General features: G+C 35.5%; 1 protein-coding gene across 1 annotated transcript in view; it reads left to right on the top strand.

Moving 5' to 3' along the window:
• Positions 1 to 27949, top strand: part of LOC150106785 (uncharacterized) — a 602332-nt gene that overhangs the window by 565087 nt on the left and 9296 nt on the right. Inside the window, exons 22-23 of the mRNA XM_090393483.1 lie at positions 1992 to 2131; positions 20308 to 20484. Coding sequence (XP_090249609.1) covers positions 1992 to 2131; positions 20308 to 20484 — 317 coding nt within the window. The remainder of the gene's footprint in view (positions 1 to 1991; positions 2132 to 20307; positions 20485 to 27949) is intronic.

Raw genomic sequence — 27949 nt, 5'->3', positions numbered from 1 at the left:
TTATAACATTTTTTATTAAGATATTGTAGAATTAAATGTAGTTTAATGGCACCAAAAATGCACAAGAAATGTAATGCTAAAAAGAGCACTACAAAATCAAGAACAAGAAGGCTTGCCCTGCTAAGGAGGTTATTGAAAATAAATTAATCTCCATAGTGAAATTAAAGCAGATTATCAAAAAGAGAAAGAGAAAAACAATGTGGGAATTACAGAAAGTCAAGAGGCATTTAAATGAACAATGAACATAGGGAGGAAAAGAAAATTTAGCAGCAAAATAAGAAACAACAAAGCACAGAATCAGGTAAGTCAGTAACGAAAATCGGGTAAGTCACGTTGTTTGTATTTAAAAAAAAAAAAAAAAAGGATATTAATTGGTATGGTCTATCTTAAAACTTTCTGTTGATGAGTGGGTTATAGCTTTGAGTTTTCCAGGAGTAAAGATTAAAAATGTAATGCAAGCAATTTAAAAACAGGAAAGAAAAGTATACGAGATCAGAATTGTAGTTGGTACTAGCAACTTAACTAGTAATAAGTTCCGTATGAGAGAGGATGTGAAAGGGTTCTTTGAAGAGGGAGAAAGTAAAAATAAGTATATTGCCTTGATATGATAAGAATGAATTAAGAAGAAGGGCTATGTGGCAAACGATTCATTGCGTAGGCTGTGTAGAAAGGTTGGATGCAAGTTTTTGAATGTGTAGGATGAGTTTAAGGGAACATTAGATTTGTATAAGAGGAATGGCCTACACCTGAATTGACCCATTTCATTCTTCTTCTTTTTTCTTTTTTTTTTTTTTTTTAAATTTTCTTCTCCTGAACCTCCTTACTTTCCTGTTCTCCATACTACCATCATCAAGAGTCTTATTGTGTTTGCTATGTGTTGTGACCTATGGACACTTGGAAAGTGGAATTTTGATAGTATATGTGTGCTGCTTTTGGCAAGACAGATTGTACTGGATGACCAGCCAAGATTGCTTTGCTAGCAGACTCACCTCCAACATAGTGGAATTATCTCCATGCTTATGATCTGGGATAGGCATCAGAAGTTGTGGCAGTATTGCACTTCTGAGTGTAGCTGTTGCTTTCCAGATCATGGGGATTGAGGATTCAATTCATTACCATTGAATTGAATCCTGTGTACTGTCTAATGGTTAGCCTGCAAAAATGCTTCACTGCTGTACCTTCAAATGGAGAAGGTGATTTTTGTCTAATTTATTAATAACAGTGTGGAAGATCCCCATAACTGAGTGGTATCAATGATATCCTTCAATTGGAAAAATCTGAATCTCGTCTAGGATACAAAGAAACTTTATCAGGACTTTTCAAGTGAAGATGAGTTTGCCAGTCTCATATGGGGTATGGGGTATAGTTTTTCATGGTGCAATTTACAGACGTAGTAGGCAATATGATTAACTTCTTTATTGTAAGCAGGTTTCTAAGAAATGACAAGCCATTGATCCTACAACAAATTGAAAGTTGGGATGGGATATAATAACAAACAGTGTGAGCATGTCCAGCAAGCAAAATAACATCTGCCAAACAGGATAACTAAATTGAATGCCATATTCATATAGATGCACATTATCTATTATACAGCTAGCAAACAAATATTTTAAATAATAGGGTCATCTTTTAGTATTCTCACTACTCACAGGATAATGGTAGCAAAAAGTGTGCTGTAGTGAATTTTTTTCAAATAAAATTGATGGTTTGAGGATTTTGCCAGAATTTGTCAATAGTTTGCTATATCGAGCAAATTCAGTTACCTGTAACTGCTTAAATTGTGAAAATATTGTGTAAAATATCATTTTGTGACATTAACAAAGTCACAAAATGATGGGACGAGATAATATTTGTAAAGTGACAGGAAAATATGACTGGATAATAAAACATTTTTATATTATAAAACCATGTTAATGTTATAAGAGATTTATGTAAATAAACATAAACAAAGTTAGCTTCATTAAATCAGATATATTCACCTTTTTTTGCAGAGGCTCTCAAGGCTATAGATGAAGGAGGATGTGATTCATTGATGAGAAAACGAGTAAGAGAAAAAGGAGTGAAACCTGGTGCTCTTTGGCATATTTACAATGCAAGAGATGCTGATAAAATAAGGGATCTTCTTAATAAAGTATGTAAAAATCAGGTGTCATGATTGTCAGTCTGATGTTTCTTACATTGACTATGTTCATATCTTAATTTTAAAGAAGTCAAAATTTAATTTGATATTAAAATACTAGTGAGAGAAGCCATACATTGGATATTGTTCACAAATTACAGGAAGACCTATTTAGATTGAATCTTGTAGTGCTGTATAGTAACACTGTCAGCTTTGGGAGCTTTAAGCTAACCAAATTCATGTTATAGAAACATTTTACATTTGGTTAGGCTAGTTATATTTGTTTAAAATAAACCCAGGAATATGTTTTCATGGATGATTATATGAAAATTTTCCTTTGTCTTGATGCCACTAAACTCTTTTTTTGCTCAAATCAACATTTAGATGTCAGAGCTGAAAGCTTTAAATTTTACGTTTCATTTTAAGTTTGTTATATAGCATCACTCCTAAAACAGAACTTAATGCTGCTATTCTGTCTTTGAGTTAAACAAACAGAATGCATGTAACCAGACATAGTGTCATATGACAGACTTCTTCATTTGGAGAACCTGTTCATGGTTCTCCAAATCAGGTGATGATGCTGGCACTTCTTTTTATTTTCTTTCCTTGTTCTATGCTCTACTTTCCTGATATTTTTTTCCCCTCTTGGTCAATTGGTAGAGCCTCTACTACTAATGGCTCAGCAAAAAGTTAAGCAAGTTTGAGTAGTTGGAAGGGATCAATCGTTTGATGCTGTTGGCACACTCTCCCTTGATGAGTCTTTGGGCTCCCTGGAGGTGTCACATAATAATAATCTTCCCGATTATCATTGGGATCCAACACCCTGCCATCATGTGATGTAATCCAAAGTTGCAAGGTCATTTCCAGTGTCTCCTCCTTGTTCCAGATAGGCGGCCAAGGCTTGCTGTATTGCTAGTGTAAAAATCTCACATAATTGTCAGTTATGTTTGTCTTGACAGTATTATGAATGTTATGTATAAATAAATCATAAAATTAAGTTTTTAGTTATATGGTAAAAGTTTTTGAAATGTTTGTTTCATAACAGGGAAAATTAGAATATTACCAAAACTACCATATGCATACATGATGGCAATATAAAAGAAATTCAGTATGTTTAAGTAGTCAAACAGCTTACTTATTATCTTTATACCCTCTTTTACCTTGCGGTGTCAGGGGTTTATTAATCATCGGACCTTAAACCATTCACAGGATAAGGTGGTCAGCCCTACGTCCTGGTGTATCCTATGTCCTGTAGTGTTGAGTTCTCAAGGCCGGTTTGCCTGCTTTGCGGGAAAAAACCCTACTGTCCACTTCCAAGACTGGCTAACTTGGCTATGGCTGAGGAAGATCCTTCAGCTCCTCGCATCAATTTCAGGAATCGAGCCTAGGACACTCCTTCCCCATTCATATGGTTGTGAAGTACACAGCCACTAGGCTAACTGCATGGACCAACAGCTTACTTTTCTAATGTAATCTTCAGAATCTACAGAAATGTGCAGTATGTGTATTATTTTGTCTTGTTTTCTAATAGTTTTTCCGTGCATTGTATGTTAGTATTGTATAGTAATTACATATTGCATAATATGTAATTACCATACAAACAGCAGCCATGTGTTTACTTGCTTTTTGCACTAAATTTCAGTAACAGGCACACACACACAATAGTCATGAGTTTTAAGAAAGTTTTCACCTGAAAATGGAGTACGCTGCTGAGGAGAAAAAGCACAGAAAATGAAATTAGCAAGTTGAATTCTGTTATCAAAAGAATTTTTTCATATAGATTTTTTATCTTCTCCCCAATGATATCAGTAGTGAAATATTGAAGAACATAAAACGTATCAAACCTTCATATTTCAGCGAGTATTCCTATATACCTGAGGTAACTAGAAGCAAGATAAATACTCTACATTAAAGCAAGAAGAAATATTTTTTGAAATCTCCTTTGGAAAATGGTTTAATTAAACATAAATCCTAGCAGATAATGTTAAATGCCCCACTAAAGGAACAAGTTAAATATTCTTCATTAAACTGGTTTGCTGAAAGAAGATATATGTAAGCTTACTTGTCAGGTGAAATCTTCAGTTTCTTTTCCTTTAACCTCCCTACCGGCTAGGACGTCTATAGACGTCCAACTAAATATGGATATGATTCAGCCCACATGTTTAAAGAACCTGGATAAGAAGTGCAATTTGACTGTCATGTCTATTAGAAGGTGTGATAAACCCTCACGCTGAAGAGAACGGTTAATCGGATTATCTCCCGTTCGTAGCTGCCTCTCAGTTGCCTATAACAAGAAACGGACTTTCTTGTTCCATGCTGGTGAACTGGATTTTAGTTATATAGGATAGATTAAAAATAGAGAAATTATTTATATTTTTGTTTTCTCTTTTTATTGTACAATACAATTTTAATTTCTGGACAAAATGAAGGTCTTGCATAATTTCTTCACTTAAATATTGCCTTACCTTGGAGAACCAATTTAATTTTTTATTTTTTTGCGCTAATTTTTTTCTAATCGCTTACTAGACAAAAGATTTTTCTTTGTTCTCGAAGAAATTAATTCACGATAATTATTTGAAATATTCTTTTAAAAAAGGAAAAGAAAACTGGCTGCCGACGTTCCAGATTATATTAATTTTATTTTTGTACAAAACCATCGAAATCGAATAATACTTAACAGATTTCCTTTAGGACACGCTTGAGCAACTTTGCTTTATAGAGAATAACATGAAATTCTTTAATCATATTACTAAATTTTTTCTTCATGTTTTATAGTAATCTGTACTTTCACTTTCTTGGTTTCCTTGTATAATTGGTCATTACAAAATGAAATTAACAGTTATGATTTAAATTTATATTTTCTGCATAATTCAGATATTTTATTCTCCAATGAAAAATGAAAAAGAATTTTGAATCATTCCGTATATGATATTTTTCGCATTATAGTCTTTATGAATAACAAAAAATCGTTTCTAAAACTGAAATGTGATGATCCATATAATGCCATTTGGCTAGAAACGAAAGCAAAAGGACATATTTATTTCAATAAATATTGTTTAAAAATATAAATATTTGACATAATATTTTCAAAGCAAACATTTGAAAATTCTGAAATTCGAAAAAAAATTATTCAATTATTATTCGTAAAGTGAAAGAACAATCAGTGCAATTCTTCGGGTGCACTGATTTGTAGAATTACCAAGTATTTATAAGACGTAGATTATTTCAGAAATAGCTTCCGGCAGTAGAAGAAGTAATATTTAGATTTTTTTAAAAGAAAAACAAACACAAATAATACTACTGAACTTTCTTTTGTGTGGTATGCATATAAACAATTTTGCATGGTGAAAATATAGCATATTATTTCTAAAATTTCACATAATTTCAGTGGACAGTAAAACAGCTGGTTTTAGATTGCAAATAAATAGAACAGAATTAGAAGCTTCAGGATACAATCTGATTGCCGTATATCTGTTGTCAAAATGGTAAAATGAAGTAATTGATTTTGAATGCTGTCTAGAAAAGCTTTCAAACCTGTATAGAAATTTAGAGTAGTTATGCAATGCAGTTCCAGGAGAGAATAAGGAGGGGGGGGAGCATTAGAAAATCTTCAAAATGAACAAAAATGTTGAATCATTCCGTATATGATATTTTTCACATTATATTTTCAACATATCTACGAGGTTATGCACTAGATATTATCGTAATATGCATAATACAAATAAATAAATGACGAAGGCGAAGAATCACTGCTAAAATATCATTGGATATAAATTTTTGATACCAAAAAGACACACAATCGGAAACCGAGTAATGCAATTTATCATTTTAACATTTTTTTTTTTTTTATTTTGTCTTTATGAATAACAAAAAATCGTTTCTAAATCTGAAATGTGATGATCCATATAATGCTATTTCGCTAGAAACGAAAGAAAAAGGACATATTTATTTCAATAAATATTGTTTAAAAATATAAATATTTGACATAATATTTTCAAAGCAAACATTTGAAAATTCGAAAAAAAATTATTCAATTATTATACGTAAAGTGAAAGAACAATCAGTGCAACTCTTCCAGTGCACTGATTTGTAGAATAAAATACACCAAATTTTCTACCACTAAATAGATTCATTGCAAAAGCTGATCAGTGGTCATTTCAGGATTGATTTTTTTCGCATATGTGAAATTCGTTTCAATTTTTGGGAAGAGAGACAATAAATCATTTTAGAGGCAAGAAAGGTCAAATAACTTAGGACAGTAAATGAAATTCTAAGCAACACAATGGACGTAAAGACAGGGGGAAGGGACACAAAGGTCACTCAGCAACAGTTAATCCACTAATAGCTATAGAATAGCCGTAACGAGATTAACGGCGGAGGAAGGTAATGGCATGATAAAAGGTAGAATGCCGACGAAGTTTTGATCCATGAAAAAAGCTAGGGAGTGTTGAATATTTCATCCACACCGGCCGGTTGGGAGGTTAATTTCCTTTTCACAAATATCCAAATCAATGACACAATTCTTCTTTTATGAGACAAATTCCTGCCCGATATCATTGTGCTCTTTTTTTCCCCACGTACTACATTCTGCTACTTTGTGTGGCAGAATACCTGCAAAAACAGCCATGAGCTCACTGTTATCCCACCAGTTACTAACTTTTAAATGGAATCTTTGTGCAATGTGATCTAGATTCAGATTCCTTGACTTTAAAACCCAAAGTCTAGCGTAGGTATGTTTACAATATTTTTGTTATCTGGCCCCATGACTGTCAGACTTCAGGCACTCTCCTCAACCACCTAAACAAACACATACAATTGAAATTGAAAGGTAGAACATACTTCCGTTGTCACACATCTTCCTTCCAGAACTTTCCTTCACTGTTTACTATAAGCCTAAACATACTGGCCAACACAAACACCCTCTTTCTCTCTTACCACCACCCAACACAAAAACTAGGTATCATTAACACACTAAAAAAACAGAGCTCTAAAGATTTGCTCCAATGAGCAAGCACTTAAGAATAAATTTTAAATTATCTGCAATACTTTCCTAAAAAATAGCTACAGCTAAAATATTAACAACAAAATTCATCACAAGACTGCACATAGTAATGATAATCTAGATTACAATAAAACTGTAGCCATTCCATACATTAAATCAGGGATTCCCAAACTTTTTTTTTGTCATCACACCTCCCATTAATGTATTCTTAATGTGCATACCTCTCCTAAAAATCCAAACACTAAAATGAACAATGAAAACAATACAATGAACTTTATTTTTAATAAAGATATAAAAAATGAAATGTCCAAATTAAGCAATGTAAAATAATTATATAATTCTTCATAACCACTTTAATGAGATGAATGTTGCTGCTTTCGACAAGTTATGACAGAAAATCGAGGAACAATCTTTGACATTGCTAGGCAAATATGTCTAGCATCCAATTGATGTCTAAACTTTGTCTTCACACTGACTAATGTTGAAAACCCAGATTTGCATAGATTGGTTATAAACGGAATTAATGCTAAAAGAGCATTACTTGCCAAAACTGGGTATGCAGCCATTTGGAAACACCAGAATTCATCAAAATTTTGCCTTAGAAAATTTGCTCTGTAGTTTGATGAGATCATCCTTCAAATCCAAATTGATTCGATTTGTAGGTGCATGACTTTGACAAGCTGGCCATAAGCAAAAGCAATGTTTGTGCCTCCACCACCATGTTACTCACTTGAAACTAATATTTCAGGAATGATGGATTTATTGTGACGACATACAACTAAAAGGTTCTTCACACTTCCCCTGGACTCTGTCTGTACCTTCCCAAGGGAGATACACCTCACAGTTTGGGAACCTCTACATTAAAAGGATATCAGATCAAATAAACAGGATACTACACAATGCACTTTCATGCCATCTTTAAATGTTCTGCAAATTAAAGAACTTATTCAACTCCTCTAAGGATTCCCTTCCTCCCCTGGCCCACCCTGTAGTATACCATATTCACTGCACCAGTAACTTGCCATGTATAGGTGAATCTGAATACACAATTCCTATCAGAAAAAAGGGAACATAAACGACACATTAAATTTAATAATTGTGACAAATCTGGCCCTTCTGATCATGCCATGAATACTCTACATAGAATTGACTGGAAAAGCACCTTTTCATTACATCATACCAAAACATAATATTGGTGCAAATTTAAAGAGGCCTGTGAAATTCTAATCAACCAGCTAATCTTAACAATAATGATGGTTTAAGGATATTGACAGAAGAAAATTAAAATATTTTGGACACACAGAAAGGATGGAAGGAGGACTTCTCAGAACAGTGGAAAAAGAGGCAGGGGTAGACCATCAATGAGATGGATGGATGGCATGTGTGGAGTGACTGATCTTCAGAGAGTTGAGACTGCCAGAAGGGCAAACAACAGGACTACATGGCGAGGCCTAGTGTGGAACATCATCGAGCATCAGAGTGACCATACGGCATCTGTAGATGCCCAGTGAATGCAGATTTTATCTCCTGTGTGCTGGTAGTTTTCCCCTCCTTTTGTACATCCTGGCAATAGCTTTGTAGGCTGGAGTTGGATGACTCACTATCTGTTGTGTCGCAAACACCTTCAATAAGAGATTTCTTAATACCAAAATTAAACAAAGTCCTTTGTCCCTTCATTTAAATCTGCAGGCCTATTACTTTTAAAATCACGGCACTACGCTTTCGAAACTTTCACCCTACAATACGAACTTGCAAAGAAAGTATTCAGTATTACTAGATTTGAGAACCAGATACAGACCACCTTGATCTTCAATTTTAGTGGAAAATTTTCTTTATACTTCCTTGCTGATTGGTCACTAACATTTGCAACACAGATGTTATTTCTTTCAGTTTTGAGAACAGAGGATACACCGCCCATTGTTGTAATCAGCTTGCAGGCAATTTTTATGATCGGTCATAAACAGTGGTATTCTCTTTTCTGATTGTTGAAAGATTTTAATGTGTGATAATTCATGAATATTTCCATGTTTAAAAATATGCCGCTTGGTCACTGACATTTGCTACACAGAAGTCATTTCCTTCAGTTTTGAAAACAGATGATACATTGCCTATTGTTATAATCCGCTTGCAGGCAATTTTTATGACCGGTCATAAACAGCGGTATTCCATTTCCGAAATATTACAAGGTTTCGATGTGTGAAAATTAACGATACACAGATGTTAATAGGTGTTCTGGGTCTGAACTTTTCGACATATTCACAGATATTATTCTCTTCAGATTATTTCCGCTATAAAATATTTATTCATGAAAAATGCTTAGAAAACTAAAATGACAAATTCCAGGAGAACTTATTGAACTTTATTCACTTTCCACAGAACACAGTTTGGGAAGCCCTTCTCTAGATGCTGACCTTAACGTGGAGATCAAAATGTTGCAAATTAAAGTAATCATTCTTAACACAATAGTTGTCACCATAATTTATCAAAAATTAATTCAGTTTATATTATTGTGATCTAAGGAATAATAGATAACTTTGAATGAATGACTAGAATCAGAGAAAAATAAACGGAAAGAGAGAGCAGAGGATAGTAATTAACAACTGTAAGGAATCTTAACAATCAAATGAAATTACAGAATTTATACTAAAGGGCTGTTTCCTATGTTATGATTGTTATCTCTCAGATGAAATAAATATATATATATATATATACACACACACACACACACAGGGTGGTTCAAAATTCCATGTATAAACTTTGAGGGGGGAGGTAGAGAACATCAAAATCAACCATACTCACATAGGAAAGCATGACCGGAAATGCTACCCGAAAGTGATAGGTGTCTTTGTTCGGCAGCGCTCCAGGTGAGCAATCGGGACTTCCTCGTTCAGGCTTTCGACGTCGTACGAAGAACATGCATCATTTTACAAACGCTGAGATGGCAGGCATGCACCTCGTTTATGGTAGATGACGGTAATGGACGAGCCAGTGCTCCAGGTGAGCAATTGGAGCTTCCTCATTCAAGCTTTCGACGTCATACGAAGAACATGTGCCATTTTACGAGTGCTAAGATGGCAGGCATGCACCTCGTTTACGGGTTAGCTGACTGTAATGGACGCGTTGCTGTACCAATGTATCAAGAAAGGTACCAAGGTACCACATCACCAAATGTTTGCACATTTGCATCAGAATTTGTGTGACTATGGATCATTCAGGGATCGCAGGCATGATAGTGGGCGACCACAATCAAAGCAAAATCCCACCCCACCCCTCCCCATGGAAGAGGAGGTGTTGCATGCGATGGACAATAATCCAGAGACAAGCACAAATGCCGTTGTCTCTGCTATAGGAGTATCTCGATCTGTGTTTTGCACTCTGAGTCCCTACATCCATTTCATCTGCAACGGGTCCAGTTACTGATGGCCGAAGATTATCCTTGATGTGTGGATTTTGCGCAGTGGTTTCTGCAGAAAAGTGCCGTAGACCTGGATTTTTCAACTTGTGTTTTGCTCATGGATGAAACTTCAATTACCCGTGAAGGGTCTTCAATCACCACAATGCTCATGTGTGGTCCCATGAGGACCCACACACTGTGCGATCACATGCTGCACAACAATGCTTTGCCATTAATGTATGGGTAGGTATTGTCACTGACTGTTTAGTCTGCCCGTACCTTTAGTTACCATCCCTACTGGACTCCCAGAAGTAACAAACCTTCCTGGAAGAAGTTCTGCCAGATTTACTGAACAGTGTTCCAATGACTGTGTGTCGGCAGATGTTTTTCCAACACGAGGGGGGCTCTAGCCCATTTTGGCATTTCTGTGCGTCAGTATTTGGACAGGTCCTTTGGGGGCGTGGTGGACCCGTCGCATGGCCCCCATGCTTGCCTGATTTATCGAGCATTGATTTCGTTTTGTACACCCTTAAAACCAAGGTGTACAAAACGACTGTTGCCTCTGACATGGACCTCGGGGCAAGAATCGCCATCGGTGCTGCTAATATCTGGGAAACTACAGGTATTTTCGAAAATGTACGGCAATCAATGCGTCTTCAGAGTCAGGCATGCATCACTGCTAATGGTCGTAACTTTGAACACCTGATATGAAACCATATTATGTATCCAACTACTATTGAACTGTTCAGTTACGCTTAATAAAGTTTTTTACACTACTTACTGCCTTGTGTTATTTCTGTGTCTTTGTGTCCCTGTTAGTACCTTCCAGTGGCATTTCTGATCAGGCTTTCCTATGTGAATATGGTTGATTTTGATGTTCTCTACCTCTCAAAGTTTGTACATGGAATTTTGAACCACCCTCATATATATATATATATATATATATATATATAGTTTAGACAAAAGTGTGAATCAGAGAATTTTTTTCTTTGAGCTGATTAAATTCTAGAAACACCATTTGTATTGACTAAATTTAGATTTATATGAAGAATTTTTTGTCAAATTTCTTAAGCAGGATAAATTATAACTTAATATGCTGGGAATGTATTGATTTGTACATAAAGTAGTCACACGTATTATAATCTCCTATAGAAAAAATTCAGCCCTAAATCCCACAGAACCATTGTTATTTTATGCTTTCTATAACTAGCTAAATTTTCTCATAAATGATGTCACAAAATACTTGTGGGTGTGCTGCATGAAATTGATCTAGTTTTTTGTTAAAACTAGAAAATTTAGAAAACTGTAGCTGAGATGAGAACACAAAGGAAATAGTAGTAAAAGCATAGTGACAACAGAACACACAAAACATTGGCAGGAACCATACTGCCTCCTGAAAATTTCATCATGAAGTATATGTGTGGTCTCTATCATTTAAAAAGAAAAATAACCTGAAAACAATCAATCAACTTTATAATTGGTCACCTCCTGTTATGAAGATGGGAAAGACAGGTGATGAACTTGCATTAGTCAACCTGAGAGAAAGGAGAATAGTGATTGACATTAGGTCTCTATCCAATTAGGAAGCTGATGTGTTCACGTCAGTTAATCATACCATCTCAGATTAGCTGTGCTCACATGCTCTTAAATGCTAAATGTCAGGCTTGTTTTTAATTTTTTATGTGATTCTAGTCTTTAATCCAGTGTTCATTTCAAACTCTATCTCAGACTCATTATTGTTTTGAATACTGTCCTGTATACTGATTGTTCAGTATTTTTGTCATTTTATGTTGATTTTCAACTAATTTCTTCAATATTCAGAAATTATTTAATATGAAGCAGTTCTGTAGATCATTCTGTAAATGTGATAGGTTTTGATTGGAAAGACACACTCTTTACAATATTATATATTCTCATTGTGCAAAGCAAACTAGCCATGCAATAAACACATAGCAAGCTCTCCAAGGGTCGCTTCTTAAGGGTTAAAGCCAAATAACTTGGAGGAGGTCTCCATATCACCTTTCAGGAATGCAGAGAACCAGCTGAGAGTTTCTGGCCTAATGTCCACACCTCACCTACATGTGGTGCAGCCCGTTAATGTCCACTGGTATTGAATGAACAAAGATGGGCTGGCAATTTGGGACAAAGTCGACCAAATTGTACTCTTTATTAGCTAAAACCACAAATGCATATGATGACAACATGAGATTTCATGCTGGCTGGGACATTGCCTAGTTAAACAAGGCCCTTGCTGTTTTCATCAGGGAACCAGAGCAAAAAAGTCAGCTACTGGAACAGTGCTCCAACTAACATCTAGAAAAAGAAGACTCAACCCGTCAGAAGCACTGAAGATCGGAACCATCAATATAAGGAGTATTAATGAAAAGGAAATAGAACTTGCAGAAGAATTGGAAAAGTACCATGTGGATTAATTGGCATTACTGAGACAAAGACAAAAACAGGTGGGATCTTGCTAAATAAGTATAGGATGTTATATTCAGACAATAATAATCAGCGAAAGGATAGAGTAGCAATAGCATTTAACACCAAACATGAAGATTAAACTTCTTGATTGAAAGGCAGTTTCAAGTAGAGTTATGTGGATAAACTTTAAAATGAGAAAATGGACAATTAAACTTATTTGTGCCTATCATTCCATAAAAGGTTCTAAGGAAGAAGTGAAGGAATTTTCTGAATCATTAGAACAGGTAGCTAGCATAAAGAAAATGGAAAAAATTCCATTTTCTTTGTGCTAGTCCTTGGAGATATGAACAGCAAAGTAGAAAATGAATCCCCACCCCCCAGACATATAGGAACATTTTGGTGAAATTTGGAGAAAACGGCAAAACTAATAATAATGGTAAGTATTTACTGGTGGGGTTCTTAAGAGTCAAAGCTGTATAACTGAGAGGAGACCTCCACATAGCCTTTAAAGGAATGCGTAGAACTAACCAGGGCTTCTGACCTAATGTCCAATCCTCACCTTCTGGTGGTGCAACCTGGATACTGAATGAACAAGGATGGGATGACAATTTGGGATTTAGCCAACCAAATTGTATTCTTATTGGCTTCAACCAAAATATAGAATGGTGGTACAACATGACAGAATTTCATGCTGTCTGGGGCGTCATCCAGTTAAACAAGGCCGTCGTTGTTTTCGCCAGGATACCAGGGCAAACAGCGCAAAGTCAGCTACTGGAACAAATCTGAAAACACACCCCAACTTAATAATGCCAGAGTTAAATATCGGTACTATCAGCATAAGAAGCCTGAATGGCAAAGAAATGAAGCTAGCTGAGGAATTAGGTAAGTATCAGATCGACATAATAGGGGTAACTGAAACAAAAAAAAAGACAGAAACTGGTAAGATCTTTCTGAGCAATAAATACAAAATGTTATATTCAGGCAATGAGAATCAAGGAAAAGAAGGAGTATACCCATAGTATTCAACACTAAATACGTGACTTAGCTTCTTGAATGGCAGTCTCAAGTAAAGTGATATGGGCAAATATTAGAATGGAGAACTGGACAGTAAGACTTATTTGTGCTTATGGTCCGACAGAAATTCTACTGAGGTAGAAATGGAGGAATTTTTTGAGGCTTTAGAGAAAGCAACTGACACAATGAAAAAGGAAAAGTTGGTCCTTGTTGGAGATCTAAATAGCAGAGAGGAAATGATTGTCAGACTTTCGAAAATATTTTGGGAAAATTTGGAGAACAGAGAAAAGTTAATAATAATGGCAAATACCTGTTGGATTTCTGCTCAGGACATGGACTGGTTATTACTAACACAATGTTCCAATATAAAAATATGCATATATTCACATGGAGAGAATAAGAAAAGTCTCATTGACTGTGTTATTGTTGATAGTGATGTTTTCTCACTGGTGCAGGACACTAGAGTGTACAGGAGATTTGAAATTGGAAGTAATCATCATTTAGTTTTCAGCATGATAAAATTGAATTTCATATTGAAAAGAATAACATGTAAAAAAGTTTTAAAGCGGATAAAAGTTGAGCAGCTCTCAGATGTGAACTGTAAACTAAAATACACAAAGATTATTGAAGAAAAAAATGAATTTGAGAACAGAAACCAATCCTTGGAGATTCAGTGGCAAGCCTAGAAGAAAACCCTGATTGATTCAGCCAGACAGGCATGTGGTGAGGTTGTGTAAGTATAGAAAATTCAAAACTCCATGGTGAACACAGGAAGTTAAAGCAGTGAAGGAAAAGAAGAAAACAAATCAAAAATTCCTGCCAAATAAGTCAGCTTGTGCTCTTAGAGAATACAGAGACAAATGTAAGAAAGCTAAACAAAAGTCATGGGAAGACTTTGATAAGGACATAGAAAATAAATATCAAGAAGGGGGCAAGATATTCTGGAGGTTGTTGAAGAAGCTCAGAAATGGAGGAAAGTGTGTTGTAAAAGGAATTAGAGATGATAAAGGTGATCTGAAAACTGGTGAAAAAGATATCCTTCAAGTATGGAGTAATTACTTCAAAAAATTGTAACAAACAGTGATGGCACAGTGGTAAAAAACACTGACCAGGCATGCAGTCAGGATTACATATCCATACTTGAAGTAGAAAAAGCCATCAAAGGCTTGAAATGTGGAAAGGCAACAGGAGTAGCTGATATTCGACCAGTATGGAGGTATAAAAGTCTTAGCTGCACTGCATAATTCAGAAGGCCTGGACAGAGGGACAAATTTCCGATGATTGGAGTAGAGCTCTCATAGTGCCCATGTATAAAAAGGAATATAAAACTGATTTTGAGAATGACAGAGGTATTTCCCTACTGAGTGTTCCTGGAGATAATGTGAAAAACGGTTGAGAAGAATTGTGGAAGAAAAGTTGGTGAAGAACAGTCAGGATCAGATCTTCACTTTACGACAAATAGTTGAGGAATCATGGGAATATAACAAAGATCAGGAAAAGGCATATGACAAGGTGCCAAGAGAAAAGCTATTCAATACGCTACAGTTATATAGTGTCAATGGGGCATTATATCAAGCAATACTTAGTCTTTGAGTTGTGAGTTAGAATTGAAGGAGTACGGTAAGATGGTTAATGTTAAATCTGGTGTCAGACAAGGATGTACATTATCCCCTCTGTTATTCATTATCTGTATGGATCACATTATGAAGGAAAGTGGTAATAAATCCGATATCAAAATTGGAGATGTTAATGTCAGCTCTTTGATTTATGCGGACGATATTATACTTCTAAAATAAATCTGCTACAAGTGTGCAAGATTCCCTGACTGACTTGAATAACTGTTCTAATAGATATGGTATGAAGGTCAGCAATAACAAGACAAAACAATGAAAATAGGCAGAAGCATTGAAAATGTCAACTGTGTTGTGAATGGAAAACCGTGGAACAAGTTAAACATTTCAGCTACTTAAGATTTTTAGTGAAGATGATAAATTACATATGGAAATAGACAACAGAATCAACAAAGCTGGTATGGTAGGAAGTCAAATGAATTAATTCATATGAAATAAGAGAGAAATTAGTCGGAACACTAAATTAGCTGTATACAAGACAGTGTTCAAACCAGTTTTAACTTATGGATCTGAGAGCTGGGTCAGAAATAAAACACTTGACCAAAGACTAGAGACTGCAGATATGAGAGTCCCTGAGAAAGATTAGGGGCATGAACAGATGGCATCAATGGTAATATCATATTAAAAACAGTGATATTAGGAAAGAACTTGACATTGTCAACATCTAGGAATGCATTAGCAGAGCTTATCTCAGGTGGTATGGTCACTTAAACAGAATGGGAGAGGAAAGATTAGTAAAAACAAGTCTTTTCTGCCAGGTTGGCAGGAAAACGAACCCAGAGGAAGACCAAGATATAGGTGGATTGATACGGTAAAAAGTGCCTTAGACAATAGAAATATAAGATCTGATAATGTTGGAGTCTTGACAAGTAACAGACTGATTTGGAGGAAAATTGTAGATAGGAAGTTAGTAATGATGTAAATTTTTCATGTAGTACTATCATATCCTGTACATCCCTTGAGAGTACATGGCAGGAATTTAATGATGAGTATTTATGGGCTTCTGCTCAGGGCACTCACTAATCATTACTAACACCATATTTCAACATAAAGATACATCCAAGTTCACTTGGAGAGAAGACACATCCAATAAAAAGTCATTGACTATGTCATTGTTGATAGTGATATTATCATTCTGTTTCAGGATAGAAGAGTGTACATGGCATTTGAAATTGGTGGGATAAAAATGGATATAACATTTAAAAGAACAGCATAAAAAAGTTTTAAAAAGAATTAAAGTTGACTCAACTATATAAATGTTATTGAAGAAAAAAATGAAACAAACTTTCTCACTCTAACAATGAAGTGACAGCTGAGCGAGATAAATGAAATGTCTGCGTTGCAATATTGCTAGACTTCTCAAAGGCATTTGACAGAATACTGCCTCAAATCCTGTTATATAAGATGCAGCAAATGTTAATGTGCACAAAGGGATAGGTGCTAGCTGAGTATAGAAGATTGTAGAGACTATAGAGGACAGGTGTTAGCTCTGGAGTACAATAGGAGAGGGGGCCATTGTGACCAGATGACTGTAGTGTTCAGATTGTTTAATGTTCTTTTGTCTTTCTGCTGAAAGGCCACAGGAGGTATGTGGTGCTAATTTGTTTGTGTGGAAGGTGATTTGAAGGTGAACGAAATTTGAGGTGATTTGCCTTCATTGTCTATTCAGAAGTTAAAGAATGGTGCTAGGTGGTCAGCTTTTTCTTTGGGTGCTGTAACCGTGGTGCATCTGAATGGGGAGTGCAGGTGAGCAGAAGTTGTGTCCGATGCCTTTTGCAAGGGACCAGAAGGCATGGCCACTGTTTTGACAAGACCAGTTTTCTGCTGTGGCTTCTATGAAGTTGGATTTGCTGATAGTTGATTTACATTTATTGTGAGCTTTTCTGCATAGGCTGAGAAGCTTGTGTCCTTGATACAAGCTATCTGTGGTAAGCTGAGGAATGAATGAATGCCTTCTTGCCACTAAGGATGATTTTTGTAACTCCCAGTGCAGGTGTCTAGGTTAGAAAAGCGGAAGCAATAGTCATGCCATATGTCACACCAGAACAGTAGTAGTTCTGGAGATCATCCCACTTTGTATTGTTATAGTACCAGAGGACACGAGGTCGGGTGTGGTCAGATGAGAAGCATTCTGAGACTGGAAACTTTGCACTAAATTTTAGTCTGAGTTGCCGAGAGGAGAGGTAACTCCTACAGTGTGTCTGGAAGGAAAACTAGTTTAAAAAAAAAAAAAAAAAAATCAAGGATATTGGAGATTGAAGGGGATTGTCTGGAATTTGAGTAGGTAGCTGCACAATTTGCATTAGATTATTGCTTATAGCAAAAACTTTGCATCACGTCTGGCTTTATCTGTAGTGTTGGAGAAGGGGAGTTGCTTCAACATTCAGGTCACCTAAGATAATGACTTCGCTGTTTGGGTAGCTGGATTGTAGCATTTCAAGAAGAAGAAAGTGAAAGAGGTCGTTGTGGTTTTCAGAGTTTGGAGACCGGTAAATGCAACTGTTATAACTCGGCCAGAAGTCAAAAGCAGAGGATTCAAAATATGGCATTCTCTGGCAGGCAATGTTAGAACATACAAAGGTGCAGGTGCTACCTTTGTGGCAAGCTATAATTTGGATCTGTTAAGAGGGGGGGGGTCTGGTTTGGATGTCTGTAAGTGGTGATGAATGTCATTTATGTGGAATTTATGCCACAGATGTTTGTGAAGTGGATGTGGAAATGATTTTTTTATATGGATCTTGGTAAGTTTGGAATATTGTGGTTCGGTTCGAATTTGAATGAACTGGTTGTTGAGGTGGAATTATTATGTTCATAGTGTTGCTGTTATGTTTCATTTTTGGTTTATTATTAGATGAAAGAGCTGGGACATGCAGTGGAGAGAGATAGACTCATGAACGTGACGACCATAGAGAGAACGACTGGTCTCCTTGCCATTCCATGGCCTCGACAGTGCTTTCCACATATCACCACTCGGACTCCCTCACCAGGTATGACCTGGGAAGCTTCCTAACTCGTTACTGACTGGGTCAGGCCTGTATACTATCTGGCAGCTGGCCTGCATTACCACCGTTTTAATTACTGTATCCTCAGAATGAAGGATGGGGACTGGGTCTTTATTTACATTAATTGTGAAATTAATTGGGCTTCGCATTAATTGCATAATATCCCATAATGTACATCACACTTCCTTTCAGATGTGTATATTGTTGTGCATTATTAGTCGCTCACCACCCAGACTAGTTTTGACCTCCATCAAAGTCTCATCAGTGAAAGCTGTTCCCACAAATATACTAGGTTAAATTAATGCTGAAGTCATATAAAGCATTAATATGGTGTATCGCCATATTAATAAAATCTGGAACATTGATAGTCAGAAAGTATTTTTGTTTGGTAAAAAGTAAATTAAAATACTCAAGAAATTATATTCTTGTTTTATAGTCATGCCAGCAGAAAAAAAAAAGGAATCCAAAACTATTAAAATATTTATCTAGTACAGATGGAGTTCAGTTTGATGATGTCTTTGATAGTTTTCCTGAATAGGAAGACATGGACACAGGACATTATGATAGTACTACATGAAAAAAGTTACGTCATTACTAATTTCCTATCAACAATTTTTCTCCAAATTAATCTGTCAAGATTCAGGGAAGGTGGGAGTCCTGCCAGTCCTTTTTGTAGGCTGTTCTAATTCTGTGTTATTTTAGTTCCTTTGATGTCAGGAAGCACTGTGTGGGTGGGGTGGGGTTTCTTTTTTTTTAAGGATTTTGGTGAGAACTTTTCTGTTGTATCTGTTTTGTCCAAATGATGTAAGACAAGTTTGTTGTTCCAGAGCAGTGCTGGACCTTAGGACAAAATTGCTTTCCCAGTATACCCTGTACACAGACAGTGCCACTCCACATCACCATCTACCACACAAGGCACTGCTTTTCACCTGTACAACTGCTAATGCTGTTTGGGGTGCATCACATATGCAGTGATGCACCCCAAAGCCTCACTAGCATTGCTTGATGCTACTGAGAAGAGAGCATTCAGATTAACTGATCTCTCTCTTTCACAGAATCACTTGAGTTCCTCTCCAATGTTTAGTTTGTATTTCTTCAAACAAAAAAAAAAAAAAAAAGCACCTGGTTGTCCAATTTACCATCCACCTTCAAATTGTTGAACAAGTTTCTAGTCTTTCATTCTTCCATTCACCACCAGAGTTGCCTCTCTCACTTTCTCTCCCCCCCCCATACACACACACCAAAAAAAAAAAAAAAAAGTCAGCATATTTCTTCTTACCTATACTCAATATTGGTGTCCTATAAATTTTGTGACCTTTCATTTTTTTTTAAGTCACTGCAGGCTCCAGTAAGCAGTACATTGGTTTCACACTGGCAGTGAAATTATCTCTCCCACCTATAAAAAAATTCATAAACATCCATTTCCCTGTTGAGATTTGAACCCACAGTCTGTTGGTTGGAGAGTGGATATGCTATCCACTCAGCCAAGTTGATAAGCATATCCACTGTGGTCCTGAGATTATTACAGTAATAAAATAAATACATAAATGCTAAAGTATATTTCTGCTTGCACATATGGTTGCAGTGCTGCATAAGAGAGTTTGATATACAGTGATTGTCATGTGCTTTCTGTGTTAAGAATAATAATGCCTGCATGAATTTAGAAGCTTTAATATGATTAAGACAGCTATAAACTTGAGCTGAAATTCTTCATGTTGTAGGTAGCTGTTGAACGTGGGGAGAAACTGGAAGCACATCATGATCCAATACATGATCAGAGCTGGTATTTGGATGTAGAGTTGAGGGATCGTTTGTACCGCGAATATAATGTAGAAGGTTATGCCATTGCCCAGTGCCTTGGAGATGCTGTTTTCATTCCAGCAGGAGCACCTCATCAGGTATTTGCAAATGATAGCTACTTATCAAAAAATAATTATTTTATTATTCTAATAAATATTTTAATATTTCAATCATCTATTATTCAAACTTAATTTCTTTTAGAATGGTTTATGGTTTCAGAGTAAGGAGATTTTTAAATTTGTAAGATTTACTTATAAAAGCAATAGCAATAAATTATTATATTTGTTGAACACACTTTATCCGTTATTTATTTGTAAATAAAATCACTATTCTAGAAATGTTACTGTTTGTATTATTTTTACTATTTCCTTATGAATATTATAACTTTGATGTAACTTAATATATCCTGACAATAGTTTTTACTTTCTACAACTGTAGAAATAAAGTTGCATCCATATTAATAATTTATTATTTATTTAATTTATTGTGTGTCTGTACATGAATGCTAGAAGTATCAGAAACAAAGGAGTAGAGTTTGTTGCCTTTGTTACTATATCGGGACTTCATGTTGTAGGCATTAGTGAAAGTTTGAGAGAAGATTGAATTTGTATAATAGGGATGGCCTACACTTGTGTTTGGCATAAGGAGTCTTGAAAAACTATTAATTGATATAAGATCTAACACAAAGAGTCAGGGAAACTGAATTTGATGGGAGGATTCGTGAGAATCTGTATGTAACAGCGATAATGTTAGGTAACTGTGTTAATGATGGGAGTGGTTATTATTATGGAAATAATTATGAAGAGAGAAAACAATTGTGTTCATCCAGTTCAGACCTATCAAGCATGTATAACAATATATAAGTAAGGAACTAGATAAGAACAGAGATCTGCAAGTTGTCAAACTGTGTCATGCAGGTAATTTATTATGTTTGTACACGAATGCTAGGAGTATCAGAAACAAAGCAGTAGAGTTTGTTGCCTTGGTTAATATATTGGTACCATACTGTAGGCATTAGTGAGAGTTGGCTATCAGAAGCAGACGTAGTAACTGGTATCGAGTGTAAAGGGTACAATATTTTGGGAAGGATAGGAGGGGGATATGCTTCTAATGATATCAAATGTCTTGAATCCAGTTTGAGTTGAGACCTATGACTGCAATACCAGTAACAATTTTTCATGTGGCAGTGAGTTTGAAGCCATCTGGTGTGAGAGAGCCTAACAATATTAAATGCACAATGGGGTGTTGTTACAGACCTGGTGGATCAGTTGCTAGTGACGAAACGCATCAACAAAAAAATATGAGTGTGAAAAGAGTAATCATAATGAGGGACTTTAATTATCTGAACATTAATTGAGTAGCTATAAAATTGCATGTGGAGAATGAAACTTAATTTATTGAGCTGTTGTGAGACCACTTTCTCAATCAGCATGTGACAGAACTCAAGGTCAAAGAGTGTTAGACCTGATTGGAGTTTCAGTTAAAGACATGACTATTCTGCCTCCGGTTGGTGATGGTGATCATGTGGTACTCACTTGGGAAGTGGCTAAGTTTGTAAATGTTCCATTCAGAAAAGATTACATGCTGAACTACAAAGCAGGAAATTAGAACCACCTGAGGGGTATGCTGGGTTCTATGTTATTGGATGGGAAGGATATTGACATTGCGAGGGAAGTGTTTAAAAAATAGTTAAATGATGCAATATCAAAGTGTGTTCCTGGAGTTTGAAGAATAGAATAGGAGTGAATGTAATCTAGTTAAGCAAGAGATTTGTAAGAAAAAAGATCATGAGGAAGGAATATTGTGTGCATAAGGATGAAGTCAGCTACGATTATTATAAGTAGTAGGCTAGAATAGTCACAACTGTTGTTTGGAAATCTTTCTGGGTATGAAAATAAATTGGCTCTGCAAGCCACTTCTTTCTGTTGATATGCTGCAAGTAAAAGAAATAATGAATGTGAAAGAATAACTCTTCTGAATGCAAATGTGTGAGGATAACAGATGCAGAAGAGGGTGTTCAACTAATTAGTGCCCATTTTGCTAAAAGCCATCAACCTGGTGTATGCAACATTGCGATTCATGAATTCAAGAACAGGTATGACAGCTGGTGCAAATAGTGTGTTCCTGACTCCCTGGAGGTCTCTCTTAATAATAATAATGATGATAAATTAAAATATTAACAAGTTTTTGTGAGAAAAAAATTGTTAGGTTAGAATTAAATTGGAATCACTAAAAACAGTGCAATGTATAGGAATATTTTCATTTTAAATTTAATTATGAAAGCACGGTAAAGTAATGCACCATGAAGGGAAACTGTGTTTGCTCTTTGAAAGCTTATGAGGTTTCATACCCTTCAAGAGTCACCTTGTTATTACTTTACTTAAAATATGTACTTCGAAATCATTATATTGTTCTATTAGTGTGTTTAACTCAAATACTAGACTTGATTGACAGCTGTCGTGGATTCTTGGTTCTCTGAGATCAGGCAGGAACCACAGTATGTATGTATGTATGTAAGCTTGTCTGAAAGTTATGTTTTTTGTCAGCTATGATCCACTCAATGCTGAAATCATGATTAATGAATTAAATAGCCAAAAAGATTTTTGCAAATTCCTGTTGGACTCTTCTACACCTGTATCATGTCAGATTGAGTTCCTAGTCTGCATAACTTGTCATTTCTGCTGGCATCACAGAATTGTCAATATTTCTGTGATGCCAGCTGTGGTTTTTAGTAGAATTTTCAAGTTAAAAAAAATTGAAATGATTCATGTATATAATTTTGTTTGCATAAAATTTTCGCCTCATTAATTCTTAGGTATATGTATAAAAAACAACTTTCAGACAAACATAAAAAAATGGAACAAAATGGCATATGCATGTAACAAAAAATGTAACCCTGCAGCACTAATTCCTCAGTAATATGAGCAAAATTGAGGATGGCTACTTGGAGATGAATTATCAGGTGTAATCTGTCTGCTGTCTATCTCCTTTATGTAAAATAGTACTCATCATTTCTTCTTATCTTTGCTGGTTTTTTTTTTTTTACAATTTGGGCTTGTGACTGTACTGGATATGCTTAGCCTGGTAAAGATCTTCCATTACAACCTTGCAGGTCCCCCACCCACACACCTTGCCAACTCCATAAATATTTATATAATTAGCTATTTAGAAGAGATAAAAGTTGAATTGTTAAAATTTGCATATAGAAAAATGTTAAACCCTACAACCAATAAATCTATGCCAGACTATAACTAAAATCAAATATAATTCTTTTTAACAAGAAAATTGTATCTTGTTTATGAGATGAAAATTGTAAAGTTATATAAATAACTATAGCCTTATCAGTCTTCTTTTCCATAATAAGCTCATTACTGCTCAAAACAATCTCAGTTCAGTTAGCTAAAAGCAGACCATGCATATGAACAAGGTGAATTAGGAAATATTTTCTGCAACAGATAGCTTATAATAAATTTAGTTTAATCCTTTATCCAAGTGTAGGCAAACAAAGTTTGTGCCTAAAGTATCTTCAGGACTGAGGCAACTGGTGGTAAAGGTGGAGACCAAGCTCTCATCACTCCTTGTCTCAGTATCTCCCATAATTCAAAGCACATCTCCTTGCAGGCATGTATAATGCATAGCAGCATTATACATGTCCGCAAGGGAAGGGCCACTACCCTTTTGGCAACTCGTATAGGTAAATATGACCTCTCCATTGCTTCTGCCTTAGTATCACCACTTCTGGGTCTGGCTCCCACTAACGAGACCTCAATAAAGGTCGAAACCGGTCTGGGTAGTGGCCCTTCCCTTAATGCATAGCATTATATGTGTCCGCAAGCAGATGTGCTTTGCATTATGGGAGATACTGAGACAAGGAGTGATGAGAACTTGGTCCACCTTTACCACGAATGGCCTCAATCCTGAAGATATTTCAGGCGCAAACTTTGTTTGCCTGCACTTGGATAAAGGATTAAACTAAATTTATTATAGTCTAACCAAGTGGAAAATAAACTTCCAACAGATAGCTTGCATACAAAAAATCAAATATTGAAAAACATTGTGAATGTAAAACATATCTGTGCATTGTTTTCATTGACTGTATTGATGCTTTTGACTCCATAGTCCATTCTGTTCATTTAGCTGCTCTACTGGAATACTTGGTAAAATATTGGAAGTTTATTTTTCACTTGGTTAGAGTATAATAAATTTAGTCCTGAAGATACTTTTAGGCACAAACTTTGTTTGCTCACACTTGGTAAAATAGTTATCATTATCTTAGGAACAAAACCAAACAACCTTTAGTTTGCTGGTGATCTTCTCAGAAAAAGACCATGAATTGATTAGAGATAAATGGACTAAACAACACAACTGGTTTAACTTACAAAATGTTATGTTACGAAAACAAAATTAATGGCATAGCTAAAAAAAAAAAAAAAAATTTCCTATCCTGCCAAGTGATTTCTAACATTAAATATGCACCAGAGCATACCTATCTAGGACAAATACCTTTTGAAATTAGACAAGACAAGATTCAGTCCAAAATTACTGATAATTGTATTGGTGAATGAAGAGTGATTTACCCATCTCTCTCCTAAAATGAAGCTGACAAATTCCATTATATTTGGTTCCATTATACCATTAACATGTGATGCCCAAACATTTTTTGTTCCTTGACCAAAAAAAAAAAAAACAAGAATAGAAATTAAGTATATGCCAAAAAGCAGTTGAAAGTGGTATTTCAGGTATTTGCATAGAAAGTAAAAAAAAATGCAGACATTGATGAATCAGAAAAAAAAAAAAAAAAAAACTATACATTTTTTTTTATTCATAAGACAGAACCAAAGTGGAACTAAGCTGCCTATGCTGTTATGGTGACAGATAGATAGCTCTTACTACAGTTAAATTCCCATGGAGAGAAAGGGTAAGGTGGAAAGGCGTGATCATAGTAATAGCAAAAAAACAACTGAACAAAGGCAGTCCATAAGAAGGAGCAGAAATATTGGAAGAGTCTGTTGTCCAGCAGTGAGATACAATATGGTCCCTAATAAAATACATAGACCGTAGTCTATGTATTTTATTAGGGACCACTACATTATTAGTGGGGGGATGTCTCATTTCTTTATTCAGAAGAATTTTGATTGGTTTTAATATGCATTAAAAACCATTCAGGGGAATATTTACTGGCCTGGTTGGCCGAGCGGTCAGCGTATCCCCTCTCCACCCAAAAGGCTGCGGGTTCAAATCCTGCCATGGGCATGGATGTTTTGTGATTGTCTGTGAAAATACTAGTGGTAACGATGGGCAGTAGATGGTGTTGATGTATATGACGGTAGTTGCGGTTCATTGTAGTTGGTGGATTGGGTGATGGAGACAGAGAGTTGTGGAATAGGTGTCATCCCTCAATGAGTCTTTGGACTCCCTAGAGGTGTTACATAATATATTTAATCTCCTAAAACTCAGCACAGCCACTCTGTCCAACAACAATTAGGGAAACACCAGTTACAATAACCTCCAATAAAATTTTTAACTGACTGTTCCAAATGAGATTCTTCTTCTTCTTTCTCATTTGTCAGATGATGGATTGAGTCCCCCCTATGAACAAATCTTTGCCTTCTGGTTCTCTCTCTGGACATTTCTGTCATCTCTCTCTCTCTGAAACTTAATAATTGTGACCTTTCCTTCGAAGATTGTAGCCATGTTGTTCTTCTTTATCTGCATCTTGATCATCTTCCTCCAGTAATTTCATTCAAGACTATTTGGTAATGTTTAAAAGAACATTCTCTGGATGTGCCCAAACCATCTTAATTCGTGTTTGACTTGCTCATTTGTTTTGTATTCTGACCAGTGAGTCTTATTTATTTTTAAACATTTCATTTCAAATGCTCTGGTTTTCTGTATTTCTTTCTGATTGAGTGTTCAAGTCTTGGCTCCATATGTTGCTGTAGGTATAGTAATGGTTTTATAGAGTTTTAGTTTGAGGCTTTTTAAAATGCTTTCCCCTCCATATTAGACCATCCTTAAGTCTGTATTTTACTGTTGCTGTGTTATCGAGGTTGTGAGTAATAGGACTGCTAAGATATGTAAACTATTTTACTTGTTTAATGAAATAAGATATTAAACACCCCAAAATCTGCAACATCACTGAAAGCAGGCTATCCCAAGTACCTTGTCAGACTCTGCATTCTGAATCCTTTGTTCTATTTCTTTCAGAAATAGTCATGCTCACGCTGCCTTTTATAGCTCTGCAAGCTGCAGCAGTTAATAGCATGAAAACAAAGATCCCAAGTACAAAACACCCAAATGCTTCAGTTAAGAGGATGAGAAAGATTCACAAGATCAAGAGCAGAAATTCCATATCAGAAGGCAAAAAGCAAACTACCATCTAGTGGATAACCCAGTTATGCTGAGGTGTAAAAAAAAAAAAAAAAAAAAAAAAAAAAAACCCTGAGGGGATTTTAACATGCTTGAATGTCCAATCTCATAATTACATCACTGAATGACATATTTCTCTACTTTTCATTAAAGCAGATAAATAAAATGAATATATCCTCACTCCTGAAAGCACACTAAAAATGATTCTGCTGAATCCCTCAGTAATAATAATAGAACAAACACCTAAATGCAAGGAAATGCCTCCTGGCAGCTAATAGATAAATAAAATCAATATCTCGGTATCCACAGAGGAATCCAAAACTAGTAAGATACTGGAGAATTGAATTCGACATCATATTGGATTTTTTTTTTTTTTCTCCCCTTCCTGAGGAGGATGAGATTAGTATTAGACATTACAATTCTCCAAAAAAAAGTAAATATCCAAGACGGACAAAAAAAAAGAAAAACCTCAAAAATACCAAAATCCAGATAGATCCACCAAATATAAATAATTAATACTTCCTACCATGGGATTATAATGGATTCTGTCAAACAGTATTCTCTCTAATTTTTGCTGGCCCATACATTAAAAATATTTTGTGTAAGTTTCCCAGTTTCAGACTAAGTGTGTGCACTCACAGTAGAAAGTCTCAAACCATGAACTCTTAATTTGGTGGCAACATTGAAGTTGCCATTTCAACATATTTTTTCCACCTCTCAAATTTAAAAAAAAATCTGCAGTTCTTTTCTATTTTAATGAAAAATGGTGTTTATTTTTTGAGATTTAATACACTAAAACTGCTAATGTAATATTTCCTATATTGTGGCCCTTTTTTCATCTAGCTATAATCTGTAAAATTGTGAATGCTAAATTTATGCATAATTTGTTTTATAGTACATTCAAGTTATTGACTGTACATTAGATATTTTAAAAGCAAACATTTTGTACACATAGCTACTGGGTATGCGTGCTCCCTCTTTTGTCTAGTGTACATTTGCACAGCTTAGAGCATAGAGAGAGAGAGAGAGAGAGAACATTGCCTGCCAAACTGATATCATAGCACTCATTCAGAAACATAATCCAGTGCACTGATCATGACAAGTTTTTATATTGAGCCCATACATGAGAGTAGTTGATCAACCTAGTTAGTACCATTTATGAGTAGTGGATTGGAAAAGGTGAAACTTGTTTGC

Source organism: Typopeltis vanoorti, chromosome 5 (genome assembly GCF_054136105.1).
Source record: "Typopeltis vanoorti isolate ZY-2024b chromosome 5, IOZ_Tvanoo_1.0, whole genome shotgun sequence".
NCBI classification, from domain to species: Eukaryota; Metazoa; Arthropoda; class Arachnida; order Uropygi; family Thelyphonidae; genus Typopeltis; species Typopeltis vanoorti.
This window is presented reverse-complemented; position numbering and strand designations above follow the sequence as displayed.